Source organism: Pempheris klunzingeri, chromosome 20 (assembly GCF_042242105.1).
Source record: "Pempheris klunzingeri isolate RE-2024b chromosome 20, fPemKlu1.hap1, whole genome shotgun sequence".
NCBI lineage: Eukaryota > Metazoa > Chordata > Actinopteri > Acropomatiformes > Pempheridae > Pempheris > Pempheris klunzingeri.
Window position 1 is genome coordinate 21,015,566 of NC_092031.1, and position 15,211 is coordinate 21,030,776.

The 15,211-nt window shown below is 42.2% G+C and overlaps 1 protein-coding gene across 4 annotated transcripts in view; it reads right to left on the reverse strand.

Moving 5' to 3' along the window:
• The window catches only part of exoc6 (exocyst complex component 6), a 49,827-nt gene that overhangs the window by 15,863 nt on the left and 18,753 nt on the right, over nt 1-15,211 (reverse strand). For 2 of the 4 annotated variants that reach the window (XM_070851354.1, XM_070851357.1), the window contains exons 3-19: nt 14,813-14,860; nt 14,554-14,644; nt 13,339-13,384; nt 10,873-10,926; nt 10,432-10,582; nt 9,836-9,997; nt 9,363-9,431; nt 8,717-8,800; nt 7,839-7,885; nt 7,544-7,664; nt 5,527-5,598; nt 5,315-5,412; nt 4,149-4,254; nt 3,617-3,726; nt 3,374-3,485; nt 3,117-3,251; nt 1,507-1,686 (exon numbers count right to left, since the gene is read on the reverse strand). In XM_070851354.1, the coding sequence (XP_070707455.1) occupies nt 1,507-1,686; nt 3,117-3,251; nt 3,374-3,485; nt 3,617-3,726; nt 4,149-4,254; nt 5,315-5,412; nt 5,527-5,598; nt 7,544-7,664; nt 7,839-7,885; nt 8,717-8,800; nt 9,363-9,431; nt 9,836-9,997; nt 10,432-10,582; nt 10,873-10,926; nt 13,339-13,384; nt 14,554-14,644; nt 14,813-14,860 (1,686 nt within the window). Of the gene's footprint in view, nt 1-1,506; nt 1,687-3,116; nt 3,252-3,373; nt 3,486-3,616; nt 3,730-4,148; nt 4,255-5,314; nt 5,413-5,526; nt 5,599-7,543; nt 7,665-7,838; nt 7,886-8,716; nt 8,801-9,362; nt 9,432-9,835; nt 9,998-10,431; nt 10,583-10,872; nt 10,927-13,338; nt 13,385-14,553; nt 14,645-14,812; nt 14,861-15,211 lie in introns of all 4 variants that reach the window. The other 2 variants (XM_070851353.1, XM_070851356.1) reach the window with 1 other exon arrangement.

Consider the following 15,211-nt stretch of genomic DNA (forward strand, 5'->3'; position numbering starts at 1 on the left):
GAGCTTGCGTGTGAATGGTTGTCTGTCTCTCTGTGTGTTGGCCCTGTGACTGACTGGCAACTAGTCCTGGGTGTACCCCGCCTCTTGCCCAAAGTCGCTGGGATAGGCTCCTGCCCCCGCGACCCTGACAGATAAGCGGCATAGATAATGGATAGATGGATGGATGGACCATGGAATGCGATTGAAAGTGTAGGAAGAAAAAGCTAGTATGCAGACCTTTGAGTTGAAATGGTTGTGTCATATGACAGCTGCTATTATGCCTGTTTAATTATCCATAGTCTACTATTCTACTTTGCCTTTGCTCTGAAATCATGCATCCTCCCCTTCTGAAATGGAAGCTACGCCCATGTTTCTAAACAGACATTGTTGGGAAGTAATATTAGCTACTGAAACCATATCTCATGGAAAAAAGATTGAATTTGCATTTCAAAAGAGAGGTTGAGATAAGTGAATGAGCTTTCTTGGTCAGTATCAGGTGATAATTCAAGGACCTCCTCCTCTTCTTTGAACACCATCCTTCAATGTACCTGTAACCTAAGGGTTACAACAGGTGCCAGAAAAACCAACAAGCCTGGAGTAGGAGAGCTTCCACATTCAAACATAAGCATGCCTTTCATCTCTCCTCTGCCTCTAAAATGGCAGCATAGTGTTGTAACAGCCAGGCAGGAATACTCACCGACATCGATGCATGGTCATTGTTGTTATTCTGAGCAGAGAAACCCCCAAACCAAACAAAATGGAAGAGGGGGAGGAAAAGAGGGAAAGGACAGGAAAAGAAATGTGGGAACAATAAATGGACAGGAGGAGGTAAATTCAACCAGAGATATCTTGCATGCTTGACAAGTCAAATTAATCAAGGAATAAAACTGCTAGTAAAACAAATTAGTTGGAGCGCCGTTTATTACAGAGCGTGGATGGAAAGACGGGACATATTCTTGAAAAACCAAAACAACATAAGCTGGAACTCATTCAAGACTGGATAAGAGATGTTGGAGTGAAGATCGGGCAAGTGGCCAACTCAGAGTGGAAATGAACAGGCTGTAGCTGTTTATGGCCATAACACACATTTACTGACCAAGTTCTTCACACTTTGATATCACCAAACGTGTCCCGTTGAAGATAATGTCAGTAATGTGCAAAAGCAGTCTGAGTCAATAACAGCACAGTTACCATGCACGTGGACAGGTCACCGATGTAGCAAATAATCAATTCAACTTTAAATTCACAATGTAAAACATTTGACTTTCAGACAGTGCACGCATCTTAAAAGGAGTGTGGGGAACATAGAGTAAAATTGCAGAAAACAGTTGGGGGTTTAGGGATAGCGGGAAGAAAACAAAGAAAGGAAGTATCACATCCCTATTATCAGCAAAGATCAATCAGAGTGCCATACAGCACTTGATAGCAGCTAAAATATGTCTAAAAATCAAGAAGGCAACGTCCCACAGTTACAAAGTAAAGGCCGCAGGTTCTGTGGGTAGAGGTTAGTATGTGGATCAGACTCACCGGGAGATGTGTGAACACCTGGAAAGTGGAACGCAGGAAGTTAATCAGGTCCATGAGGTATCCAGAGGCACGCCCGTCTGACTCAGCCATGCCCCACTCATAGTCTGCTAACTGGATGAACTCATCAATCTTCTGGTTGAGTTTGGTGTAAATCTCTCCCTCTGCAGCGTGACGAGCATCCTAGAAAATATATTTCAGAAGCACTGAGGAGACATAATAGGACTCAATACTGTTTTAAATAGAGTTTTACTCACAGTCATTCAGAACAGAGACACAAACTTAGCAAACCTGGGAACTGTCAAGCTAGCAATTATGCTAGTGTTAGCAATAACTGAGTTAGTTTGATTTGACTGTTGACAATTTTTGACTTTTCTTTTTTAAAGCTGGTGCATCCAGAGCTCCTTGGTCCTTAAAAAGTGTACTCCATAGATTTAGCACTGCACTTCTATAACACTGTCAGTACTACTTTACTTTGTTAGTGTTGCCAGCTTATCATCCTTTCTTTCCAACAAAGTTAACCATGGGTATCATAAGTTGCTCTGTGAAAGACTGACGTGACCACTGGAGGAAGAGAGTTTTTAAATAGTGTTTTGAACAGCATCCTCTGCCTTGCTCACAACACTGTGGAGCCCCCTACAATTTGCATCCACCACTGAGAGATGAAGAAAAGCCGTGGCTGCGGCTAAAAGCTTTTCTGGGCTATGAAGTAGCCATGAAGAAGCCATGGAGGGTCCTGGAACCGGAAACAAGTGATTCGGCCCATTCTTTGTGCATTCATCTACCGTTGGCTAGCAAGCAACACCACAAGCGCCTCTTCTTGGTCCTGTCAAGATGCTTGGAAGTACAATCATTCAACCATAACTACATGCATAACCTGAAGTAGTCATTTTGGAGTTTTCAGTGTGCCACTGTGAATGCTTTCAGAAACAAGTCGCCTGAATCAACTGACTTGACTTTAGGTGATTTAACAAAACTACTGTTTGTACAGTATAATATTAACAAAGGTAAATAATCTAAGTTTAAAGTTTATTGATACATTTACAAAAGTATATTATTTGCATAGTATGTAATGCTGCTGATCTCCTAAAGTCTCCATCCTGTGATGTTCAGAGGATAAGTTACCTTAACATGTTGCAATAAAGTATAAACAGAGGCTTCGACTGCGTCCCTGTTGTCATGCCTGCTCATGTAGCGCACCATTAATTTACAATGGTGAACAGACAGTTTCACCGAAACTACTTAGTAGGTGTCCTATATCACATTTTAACAGGTGACCAGAATTAAGTATTCACCCAGAGGAATGAGAAATGAGAAATGAGACTTTGGTCATATTGCATAGCCCTACTGTCTTGTTTAGCACGCTGTCTCCAAGAATCTGGTATGCCTGAGATCACATTGCTTTCAATCCAGAGAGACAAGACTACAGTGAGAGCAGAACAGTCACCAGGTCCTGGGACCATCTTCCAGAACCAAGAACAAAGGAAATACTGTGCAATGTAACACCCTTTGGACCACTCTGTAACTCTGTATCATTTCAGCACAACTGTATAATCAACACAAAGAAAAAATAAAGACACAAAGGAGGCATCCACAGTGCATTCAATTGTTACCTTGAATGTGGACAAGCCATAGAGTCTTGTGGTATGTACTGTTTCGGGGGAGACATTGGTGATGTTTGTTATAAACTCCTCCAGATACCTGCAGGCCTGCTCCAGGTGGGTGGTGTTAATGATGATCTGCACCAGCTACAGAAAGAATTTTACAATTTCAGACTAAGTGACTAAATTCTTGATCTAGATGACGTGTGTGAGTGTGTGTGTGTGTGTGTGTGTGTGTGTGTGATTTCTAACAGTAGTGTTTGTCCCACCTCAGTCAATCCTATGTGGGGTTTCTTGATCAAGTTTTGCAGACAACTGCTGAGTGTTCTTGTCAGCAGCAGGTTGGTTGATTTTCGCAACATGTCGTCAATCTCTGTTGAACTGAATACACAAACAAAGTTTAACAAGTCCAGATGTTTTTCAGTGGCACAGCAAAAACACAAAAAGCCGAGGGAGATTTGAACTACAGAGGCATTCTAGTGAACACCTAATAATTGATCAGTAAGACCAACCTGCGGTGTAGGGACTCTGAGAACTTCAGGCTGGCATAAATGAACTCTTTAACCTGTGTGTAGATCTGAGGGACAGACTGCGACATTGGCAGCTTCTTTGGAAAGTCCTGCTGCTTACACACACACACACACAAAAACACATACACAACAATATTAATCAACCCATCTAATGTACACCCAGGTTAATAAATTCAAGTCTTTATGCCTTTGCTGAAGGAGAAATGTTTTCATTTTCTCGTAAAACGGCTCACTGACAACCCCAAGTTACATTCTTTTAAAACCCTTTCAACGTGGAAGCACTGTAGACATCAAATGTCCCACAACAGATCAAATTTCTAACTACACATTTATTTTATTGACTTTTTAAAAATCTGTTTCATGCTTATGATTCTATGAATATAAATCTCGCTAAAGCTAAGGGAAGGTAAGATGATTATTTTGCACACTTTTCCACTAGCTGCTTTGTGGATATCTAACTAGAAGTCTTTTTGGATGGAAAGGTTTGTGAGTCTATGCCACCTTAACTTGTTACCTTTTCTATCTCTGTGTCATGGAAGGGAAAGCGGCTGACAACCAGTTTGTACTCCTCCTCCGTCTCCACTGGGATGGGGCTGTAGTTGTCCAACTCAAAGATCTCCCTGTGGGAAATAACACAATTAAGTGTTTACGAACACTCACATGTGGCACAGGCAAGATCCAAGAATCTCTCTCTTTAACACAAATGTTCAAAAAGTGGAGTTTGTTCGGTTGTTTTTGTCAGATTTCGTCAACTGACGACAATATGGTGTTGTTGCTTTTGTACTCATCAGAAACAACATGCAATGGAGGTCACTATTGTCATGGAGACATGTACATGTGTTAAACCAACAAGATGATATGTGTGGAAGTGCAAAGAAAGTCTTAGTCTATGGTGATAAGTGAGATAATTCACTGAATGCACCAAGAAGGTTGATGTCTTTGGCCAAACGCTCCACAACAACCTCTGATGGCTATAGCTCAGAGATAAAGCAGGTTGTCTATGAATCAGAAGCAGCTTGATCCACAGCTCTCCTGTCCTCATGCCAAAGTGTCCTTGAGCTCAACTCAAAATTGCTCCCAAAACTGTACAGTCCATTTACCACATAGAATTAAAAAAAACTGTATTGTCCGACTGACAAGTCTGGCCCTGATTGGACTTGTTAGGCTCATGATTGGTCTCACAAAAAAGTTGTTCTCAACGCTAAAAGTGTTGCTTTCTCTTCTCCATGCAATTTGGAGGTAGGTAAAGTTGTGCCAAAAATGACCACTTTGGAAATGCTAATTTCTAACAGGGGCAGCTGTGGCTCAGAGGTAGAGTGGGTCGTCCATCAATCGGAAGGTCGGCAGTTCGATCGAAGTGTCCTTGGTGGGCAAGACAATGAACCCCAACTTGCTCCTGAAGCATAGTTTCAGTGTGTGAATGTGTGCAAAAGAACAGTCTCCTCCAACTTAGATTCCTCCTGTATGAATGATGTGTGTTTGGGTGAATGAAGATGTGATGTAAAAGTGCTTTGAGGAGTCGAAATGACTGGAAAGGCGCTGAACAAATACAGACCATTTACCATTTAACAGACAGACTTCTGACAAGTCCATGAGATGAGATTATGTTTTTGGTGTGCAAGAAGCAAAACAAACATGAGGTTTCATATGAATGTTTCACAGAAAATGATCACAGCCCACCTGAAAACCAGTGCCCACTTCTTCAGTAGCGTTTCATTGTACTGGTCTCTGACCTCAAACAACAGGTCAAACAGCCGGTTCACTGGGAAACCATAACTCTGCACACACATACACAGACATGGCACATGTCGAACATCAAAAGCGTCAATCTCAGTTGTTCTACACATTTCAGAGTCACAAGCTGTTCAGCTGAATTGCATGTCTGAACCAACCTGTAGTGTGTCAGCAAAGATGACTATGAGATTCTTCAGCTCCAGGACCAGGTCTGGGTCATCACAGTATGACTGGGGACAACAAACATCAGAATCAGCAGACAACCCTCAAACACTGCAGGTGGGGGGGGAAAGGGTCCATGGGAACAGCAGCAACAATAATACAGTAATCATTTATGAAGAACTGTTCATAATTCAAATGTCAAATGTTGTAGAATTTAAAAAAAAAAAAATAATCATTTGTTAGAATGTAACAATGACTTGTTGGATCTAAGGAAGATGAGGAGTGTTATATTTTCAGTTCTGGTTAGGTGATATAAAAGACAAGATTTGCCTGCTTTAAGTTGAGCCACTAACGTTACTATGCCTGGCCCACTAGTTCTCAACTGGCTGTAGCAACCTAGAGTTACTTTCATATGCAGGATTTTGCTTTTCTTTAGTTAACTACAGTATTACTTGAAAAAAAAGCTCCATTTAGAAAAGGCACTCCCACTGCGTGAGAGTCACTCTTGCTACTTTATCAAAACTGTTAGTGGCTTAGTCCACCTCTTTTTTAAAGGCCTGTGTAAGGGAATAGAGATATGTTGTAATGTAATATATATGTAAATGTTTAATTCTAAGTTTATGCTTTTCCACAAATGGTCCATATCATGTATAAGACTTTGCTCCAACTATGTAGAATGACAGTTGATAGATGTGAAAGGAACAGCTGTACAATCCTCCACCAGTGACTGATGAAGTAAAATGATGCTTATTCAATTTGCTGCTCACTGTACACTAAGCAAATGCAAGAAATGGTGTAATTTCTAGAAACTAAACTGTGTATTTGAAGTGCTTAGAAAGAAAGCTTGATAGGCGTAGCAACAGTAGGTAAGGGGGAAAGGGCTTAGCCCTGGGTCAGTCAAGACAAATGAAGTCCCTCCATTTTTCAGGAATACAGAGTGATTTATGACCCTGAAAGCAGGACAGCTGAGTCCCTCAACTCTGGCACAAGGATACTGCCAGGAGTGTGTAAATCAACAGAGTAAATGAACACAGCCTGAGATCGGATGTAAAGCAGCAACCGCCTGCCTCTTTGATTACTCAGACACACACACACACACAAACAATCAGGTGGAGACCTGACTAAACAGTAGCAAATCACAGCCGAGGCAGGAATGTACCTCACCATTTGAGACGGTTTTATCAGTCTAGATTCTGATCCATTGCTTTATGTGAATGTGGTGAAGGTGTTTTAGTCATGCAGTGTGTGCTATTGTAAGTGTATGCTTTTCATCTGTTGCTATAAATGATGATTTGATAACAGAACTTTATTTATCTAAATATTCTGAGCACTAACAGTGCAGAGGCCTCTTATAATTTGCCATAAAAGTGACACTGAATTGAAGTAGACTGACTCAGCATGTTTGGGAGAAAGACTTTCTCCTTGTGGCCTGACTGTGGAGTGGTTTTAAGGGCCGGACCCTGGCAGTGCAGAGCTGCCTGTGTCGTGGCCCAGCGGAGGAGCTGGAAGCCAGGGGGAGACCAGGGCTTTTGTTAGTCTTCTCACCCCACACTGTGTGGCCCATTCTTTGGCCTGTTAGCATAATCCTCTGGGTCATTTACAACTGACTAGAGCCCAGCGGTCAGGAATATGCCTTCTTAATCTCCTGTTATTGTTGCAATCTGTCTCTCATTAAGGCCCCAATGACCTCCTCTTTGGCTGCATGCGTATGTGTGTTTTGACCTCTTCTCTTGTGAGGGACATCATTAGTGCATTTGTGGGTGCACTGACCTCCACAGTGTGTGTGTCTGTGCGTCTGTGTGTGTGACTGTGTGTATCAGCCAGTGAATGAAGGCTCTTACAGGATAAAAAGATCCACAGCAGGCTCTATTATCTTTCTTAACTCTCATCTGTCTCCTTCTCATTCACAGTCCACTGCCTGCTGCCGTTGTGCATGTGTTCATCCAAAAGTGTGTGTGTGTGTGTGTGTGTGTGTGTGTGTGTGTGTGTGTGTGTGTGTGTGTGTGTGCCTACAGAGTGCGTGCGGAGCACAGCGATGATCTTGGACAGGGCCATGTTCCACAGTTCATCAGTGTAAGCTCTGGTCACCAGGCCCTGCGTGGCATGGAGGATATGGTCCTCCACAACAAAGAACCTGACGACACACACAGAATACACGCAGATTTCAATACTTTCATTTATGTTAACATTGAAACGAACACAACTGACTGACTGAGTTGGTTAGGCACACAAAAGAAAATGAGTTTTAAAAGGTCAGCAGACTGTCATGTTCCTGTACAATGAAGTGAAAATGGAAGGAACATCTTACCCTACAATCTGATTGAAGTATCTTCTGTAGCCTTCCACTGTCTCGTGCTGGACACACACACACACACACACACACACACACACACACACACACACACACACACACACACACACACACACACACACACACACACACACACACACACACACACACACACACACACACACACACACACACACACACACACACAAAAAGCAATTTTACACAAAGTATGTGAAACATCTGTCTTTTCTAACATTTTTTAACCTTAATAGGCCAACAAATACTAAGTAATAATCCATCCATCTATCCATTATCTATACTGCTTATCCTTAAGAGACACGGGGGGGCTGGCCAGACTTTGGGCGAGAGGAGGGGTACACCCTGGACTGGTTGCCAGTCTATCGCAGGGCCGACACATTCACACCTACTGGCAAGTTAGAGTCACCAACCCAACCTAACCTAAGCTAGTGCCTGGAAAAAACCCATGCAAGCACGGGGCACATGCAAACTCCATGTTCAAACCTGGATTCAATCCTGGCACCGTCTTGCATCAGTGCTAACCACTGCACCACTGTTATAAATGTTTCAGTGGCAGCGTAACTAGACAGTACATTTAACTATGAATTACACGGGGGTGGAAGCATGCTTTGTGGTTTGCCATGGTGTCTTTTTGATCTTACCATTTTTAGATTTGTAACTTTAAAAATAGTGACTATATCAAAAATGTGAATTTAGCACTATTAACCTTTCGTAGTGTATTTTTCCTTTAGTGAATTGATAATTGTCTGCTTGCTTCTCCCTTATTTGTTTATTCATTCAACTATCAAGTTTCTCTGGGTCAAAGTGCTGATCTTTTATTATAACAGCCACTGACTGTAATGCTATCTGTTGCTCACCATGTTGGCCTGTGGCTGCAGTACTAGCCGGGCCTGTTTCTTCCTCTGTTTCCGGTAGTAATTCTCAAATGTTTCTCGGTCACCCTGCAGACACAGAGAAATACAACAGAATTCAACAACTTCTCCAAAAGTTACTGACAATAGCAAGTAGTTAGATTAAGATTCTTTTTGCTGCCACGTGCCAGGTTTATTAACAAAACTATAAGCAACTATAGGCAATGACAGAATTGAGAAGAGGCATGTTTGAAAAGCGCAGTGGAGAAACTGACAGAGAGACAATCTCCAAAACCATTTATACATGAAAATGTTCTCCATAGAGGCTCAATCTGAAAATGTTAATCTCATGTTTTTCAAAATGATGCTGTGTGTCTATGCCTCCCGCCGCCGGGCTAGCTAGTAGGAGCAGCAAATCCAATATTCTCTAAGCTCTGAGAATCAGCAGAGCTCCGGGCAGTTGATCAAATACACATACAAAAATGTAGTATTCAGTGTGAAGGCCTTGAATCAATACGGTGTTACTGTTCCACTGAGATGGACTTGGCTTTCAACTTGTTTCTGCCCTCCAACAATAGGAATTCTAACGCTGCTACACCACAATGTTACATTTGTGGATTAGTGTATATATGTGTGACAGAGAGACACCTACCAGCACAGTGTAAATGTGTAAACACCTGTAGACAGGTGAGAAGTCCACCAGGTCCTGAGCCGTAAGAATCTGTCGGACAGTTGGGGAAACATGATCATTGTCAAGTACTTTTTAAACATTTTCTTTACATTCATTCAGCAGTGCTGAACACACTAAGCACTGACAACAAGCAAACAAACTATAAAAAGTACCTACCCTATTCACAGGAAATAAATGTAGTGCTTTTACAATTGTTACAGCGCTTCTGGATTTATGCTTGAAAGGGAGTTCTTCTACAATATAAACTCACTGCTGAGCCTATATAGTGAATGACATTTACATAACAGAGGAACACCACCTCCATTTTCTATTAACATTTAGCAACCATCACATGAGACAGACTGTAGTCTGAGGCTACAAATAAAAGCCAGTTTAGAGTGATGATCACAATAATCACTTACTTTCACATCCAACTAAACACAATGTTTTTTCACCTCTTCATCTGCTTCCTCCTCATCTCCTGTGTCATCGTCTGTCATCAGGCCATTGTGACTGTGCATATGTGTTCTTCCATTGAGGGTGTACACAGGCTTGGTGTAGTGTCCGATACTGGCCTGCTTGGCTACTGCACTGTTAAAGGTCCTGTGCTGATGTGCCTAAAGGAACGAACAGACCCACATACACACACACACAGAGTGAGTGAGAGAGATCATCCACCCATCCATCATCTATATCGCTATAGTCGCATGGGGCTGGAGCTAATCCCAGCTGCCACTGAACACAACACACATAGAGGACACACTTACACACCTACGGGCAATTTAGAGTCACCAATTAACCTGCATGTCTTTGGACTGTGGGAGGAAGCCAGAGTACACAGAGAAAACCCACGCAAGCACAGGGAGAACATGCAAACTCCACACAGAAAGGTTCAAGGCTCAAAGCACAAACCTGTCAGCCAGCGGATTTGAACCCAGAACCTTCTTGCTGTGAGGCACCAGTGCTAACCCCCGCACCACCGTGCTGCCCTGATCAATGACCTGATTTTCACAGCTATTGGGAGAATTGTTAAAAACAAACACTCCCGTACCTGTCTCATGGCAGTCTCTCCAACCTTGTCAGAGTGTTTTCTGATGCTCTCCAGGAAGTCCTTGAGGTCCGACATGGAGATCTCCTTGATCTCCTCTCTCAGTCTGGGCAGATTCTCAGCCATGATCTGACAGAACCTGTACTGATTGACCCTGAAGTGGACATATCAGAACCAGTCCAGTTATGCCCACTTTAAAAACTTATTATCCATTCTAACCAGGATTATTTAATTTTACATGTAAAACAATACAGTCTAACAGTTGGCAAATGAACCAAATCAAAATAATGAGACCATCTACCTAATATGGATAGTGGTCAAATGGACAGTAGTCTTCATTCAGTCGCAAACACATTAAGAAGGAAAGAAAATCCACAGACTAACTCTTGACAAGGCACACGTGTTAATTGAAAACCATTTAATTCAATGATGGTATAATCATACCTAGGGATGTAGATCTTCTCCAGCTGCTCCATGGTTTTCAACGCAGCATAGTATCTGCAGAGACAAGCGGTATAACTTGGGATGCAATGACAGCTATGGTCCATTAGTCACAACCTCTAAAGAACAGGTTCAGTTCCATCATCAGGACAGAAAAATCAGGTTTCCATATGAACAATGAATTAGTTTTTCTTTACTGGATTCATTCCCATTGTTCAGATTGATCTTTAAGAGATCTGTTCCTAATGTTCTTTCAGTATAAAAATCCATGGTTCTCATTCTGGGCAAAAATATATTGCAAATTTTATCTGTCCCAATTTGAGTCTTCAGCAATCCAAGTTACTCAAATCAAGTGAGTAACTTAAATTACAGATGATCATTATGTTAGTTATCCTTTCCATGCAGCTTAGCAAGAAAACATTGCCTGGGGAACCGGGAGATGAGAATATCATACTAAAACATTTGGAATACTTTTTTTACAGAATGAGCACAGTGGAATTGTTGGCCTGTCACTTGTGTCATACGTCCACCGCATGGTAAAACTCTACTCAGCTTGCTTATGGTGCCAGTTAAGTGCCAAATGAAACTGCAGGGACAATATCTTCAATGCAACATACACACAGAGGAACACTGAGGCTATGAGGGATGGTGCTCATGATTCTTGTGGTGGTGTTTTTTTGGGTCGACTGAATAAAAAAAAATTGTGTTCACTATTGATGGTAGCTTGGCAGTTTAAAAATGCCAGGTTTGTGCAGGCTGTCCTGACTAAATTTCAAAACTTTTCCATCAATACTAGAACTTATCACTACACTGAACAGCAGGGACAAAGTACCAGGTATTAACAACTTCATAACTTTTTTTTTAACCAATTTTACACATCACAGTGTGTTCCCAGGTGTTAAGGAGTACCACTACCTATGTAAAAAGAGTTCTTTTTAAAACGTAAGTGCCTGTTTAATATCCTCCTGTCATGTCACTTGAGTCAGTGTTGGCTGGGGCTGAAGACTACAAGTTTGAAAATAAAAAGTTAGTGAGCTTACCATACCTGTTTGGCCTACGCCTCAAGTTTGTTTGAGGCTACTGACGATATTAGCCGCTACTACCATAATATAGCCGAATCTCTGTCCAAAATGTTGCTGAGAGAAGAATGCAGAGAATAAAAAGAGACAGTATCTCTGGTTCTGCTGCACAGATTTTGATCCTAAACTGTCCATCTTGAGTCTGACAATGTTATAGGAATGTGATGATAAAGAAAAGCTCACTTTTGTATATTTCACTGACCAGTATGTGCATTCAGTGCTGTCTCATCAGGCTTCATGTATGTCTACTATATTACATGCAGTGCAATGTGATATTTTCTTCTCAATGCCTGTTCAACCATCAGTGCTAAAAAGATATTGTGGTCCTTCATAGACTGCACAAATCACAAGAGTTCACCCTTAGGTCAGTGAGTTGAACTCCCATCATTAGGCTGATATGCAGTCTGTGAGGGGATGTAATTGGTTGGTCAGTGAGTGTAAAATGGGTTGTATACACATGAACAGAAAACAGCCTCATAAATTGTACAGTGAACAGGTTTGTCACAGTGCAGAGCACCAGGACAGAGGACACAAAGGCTACAAGTGGCATGACACTGAACAGGATGGGGCATAAGCACATACAGCACGGATAACAATGTGCATCTGTGCCAGACAAACTCATTCTAATTTCTAGTGAGTGTATAAGCTATGTCATTAGTGCTCCAAATACGCGCCACAAACACAAATCCCACAAGGTGGCCAGCATGGTCTAATTGCCTTGGATTGGCTGTGGGCCGTGAAAGAGCTGCAGTGAGAGTTGTTGTGAACAAGGGCAAACTGAGGGTCAATTGTCCTGCCAGTGAATGGCCTCTTCCTTTGGTACCCAGTAATGAACAAGAAAGGGTCATTATTTTCCTGTCCAAAGTCTTAATACAGACAGGCATATAAATATGACCAAAAAAGGAGTTCATTTGTTAGAAAATTAAGTTCAATAAAACCCGTATGGCAGTTTTTTTTTTTACACTTTTGTCCATTGTTTTAGTAACACTTCCATTTACTTAAAAGGAACTTAATACCAGGTTGCAAAGCAGTCTTTCACTGCCTACTGTGGTTCAAAGTTTCACGTCTAACCACAGCTTAGATTAGGCTTTGAGTATAGGGCTTTAATGGAGTACCTTTTTGAGAATATTTTTGCATTTTCTGAATATATTTCTGAAGCAAGACGTAGCTGCATTAGTCCATATTAGTTGAAAGGTGAAAGGTAACTCTGGCCACACTTCTGGCCACACTTCTGGCTTGCCCTGACAACATGCTTTTTCCAAAACCTGTGCAGCAGTATTGTACTGTGGTGCCATGCTACATCTCAGCTAGGTGTGGTCTGATGTACTTGCAAGTACATCCTGGTTATACACCAGTCGCATTGTGATGCCATGCTTTGTGAGATGGATACCTTTTGCATTGCAGCTGTTCCTTTAGTTTGCTGTACATTTCTAGCACTGCAAAAGAAAAGACAGGAGACGGGATCAGTAACAGGGTTTGCTGGTTCAAGCATTTCACTCACTTTTGCTCCTACAGAACAAATTTGCTGCTTGTACAAAAATACATATGTACACAACCTAAAGCATACCAGACTAAAAACATCCATACCCAGTCCAAGATTGATGTCATTTTTGGAAAACAGGGCCAAAACACCAAATATTTAATGTTGCCACTGGCTCAGTAATTGAAGATGCAGACCTCCACTCTGTGACTTAGTACTCATCATTGTTGCTGCATATGGCACATCAGAAGCCTTGAATTCTTTTAAAAGGTGCCATCTATGATCGCATGTATACACAGTGTTTGGCAACAAATATTTTGTGTGAATATGATTACAACATGATTATCATCACGATAGATCCTAGTTGGTCAGAAACATCAGAAAAGTCTTAATTTGCTGGATGGAGCAAGGAGTCAGCAGCAATATCTCCTCTCCTATAAATAATAACTCTGCTATTCCGAAACTAAAGGGGATAAGAACAATGTCAATGGTAAATGGGCCATATTTGTATAACGCCTTTCTTTTTACATTACATCCTCATTCATCCGTTCACACATCGTTCGTATCATTCATACGTACATACACTTGAGCCGCGTTTCCACCAGCACGACTCGACTCGGCACGGTTTAGGTTGCGTTTCCACCGGCCCTAGTACCTGGTACCAGGTACTATTTTAGTACCTCCTCTGCCGGGGTTCCAAGCGAGCTGAGTCGAGCTGACAATGCGACGTCACCAGACTGCAGACCACTGATTGGCCAGGGAGCAGCGTCACTTGATGAGTCATAAGAGTGACTATCAAACCCGCTGTTTTTAAAACCCCGGAAACAGAGAAGGAGCGTTTTTATTATTTCTGCGAACGAGGTAAACGGATACACGCAAAACTCCACATCCTTAGTTGTGTTTGTTTGTGCCGTACACAAATTACGCTACCGGAGTTTCGGCCTGCCTTGCTATGACAACTCCGCCCACGTTTGAGGTGGTACCTGGTGTAATGGAAACACAACCGTGCCGTGCCGTGCCGTGCCGTGTCAAGTTGAGTAGCTAACTCAGAGGAGCCGGGGATCGAAACCAGCCGCCCTAATGTGATGCACCATCACACTGACACTTAAGCAGCAGTGGTGGTACCTGGTATACAGAGCTGGAGCTTCTCCACAGTGGTGGCCATGTTCCTCTGCTGGATCCGACAGCGAATCACCTCCTCTGTCTGAGCTGTCACCTGAGGGAAAGAACACACAAGGGAAGGAGACAATGAAAAAGGAGCCACCGCTGTTAACTGCTGGGTTCAAGAACGGTCATGTCTAATGTGGAACGGTCTTTGGAGTTAACAAGCAACAACAGTTTTCATCTTCTGTAGATTGATGCAGACGTGCTCACGCGGACTTACCTCCCTCCCAGCCTCTTGTAGTCTTCGATTAGTGTCCGTCACTTGACCCTTTCAAAACAAGCACAGACATGAGTTTAACTTCACAGCCTTAGAACCTCTCCTTTTATTCTTTCCTTTCTCTGCCAATGGTTCCAACATATTTTTGTTTATTGTCAACAAATCCCATGTGTCTCATTCCTCTGTGCCATGAAGCTCCATTGTTGTCAAAAAACTATACACATCAACAAGCCATTCCGTAGCACTGGGTGACATGTAAAAACACTGTGGTTTATTTTCACTCAGTCCCACATGCACCATCCTGCTGCCCCAAATGCTCACTAGAGCACCAAATGTGGATTATTCCTCCACAGAAAATAGTCCCAAACAAATGCACCATTACCTCTTGTTTACTACAACTAG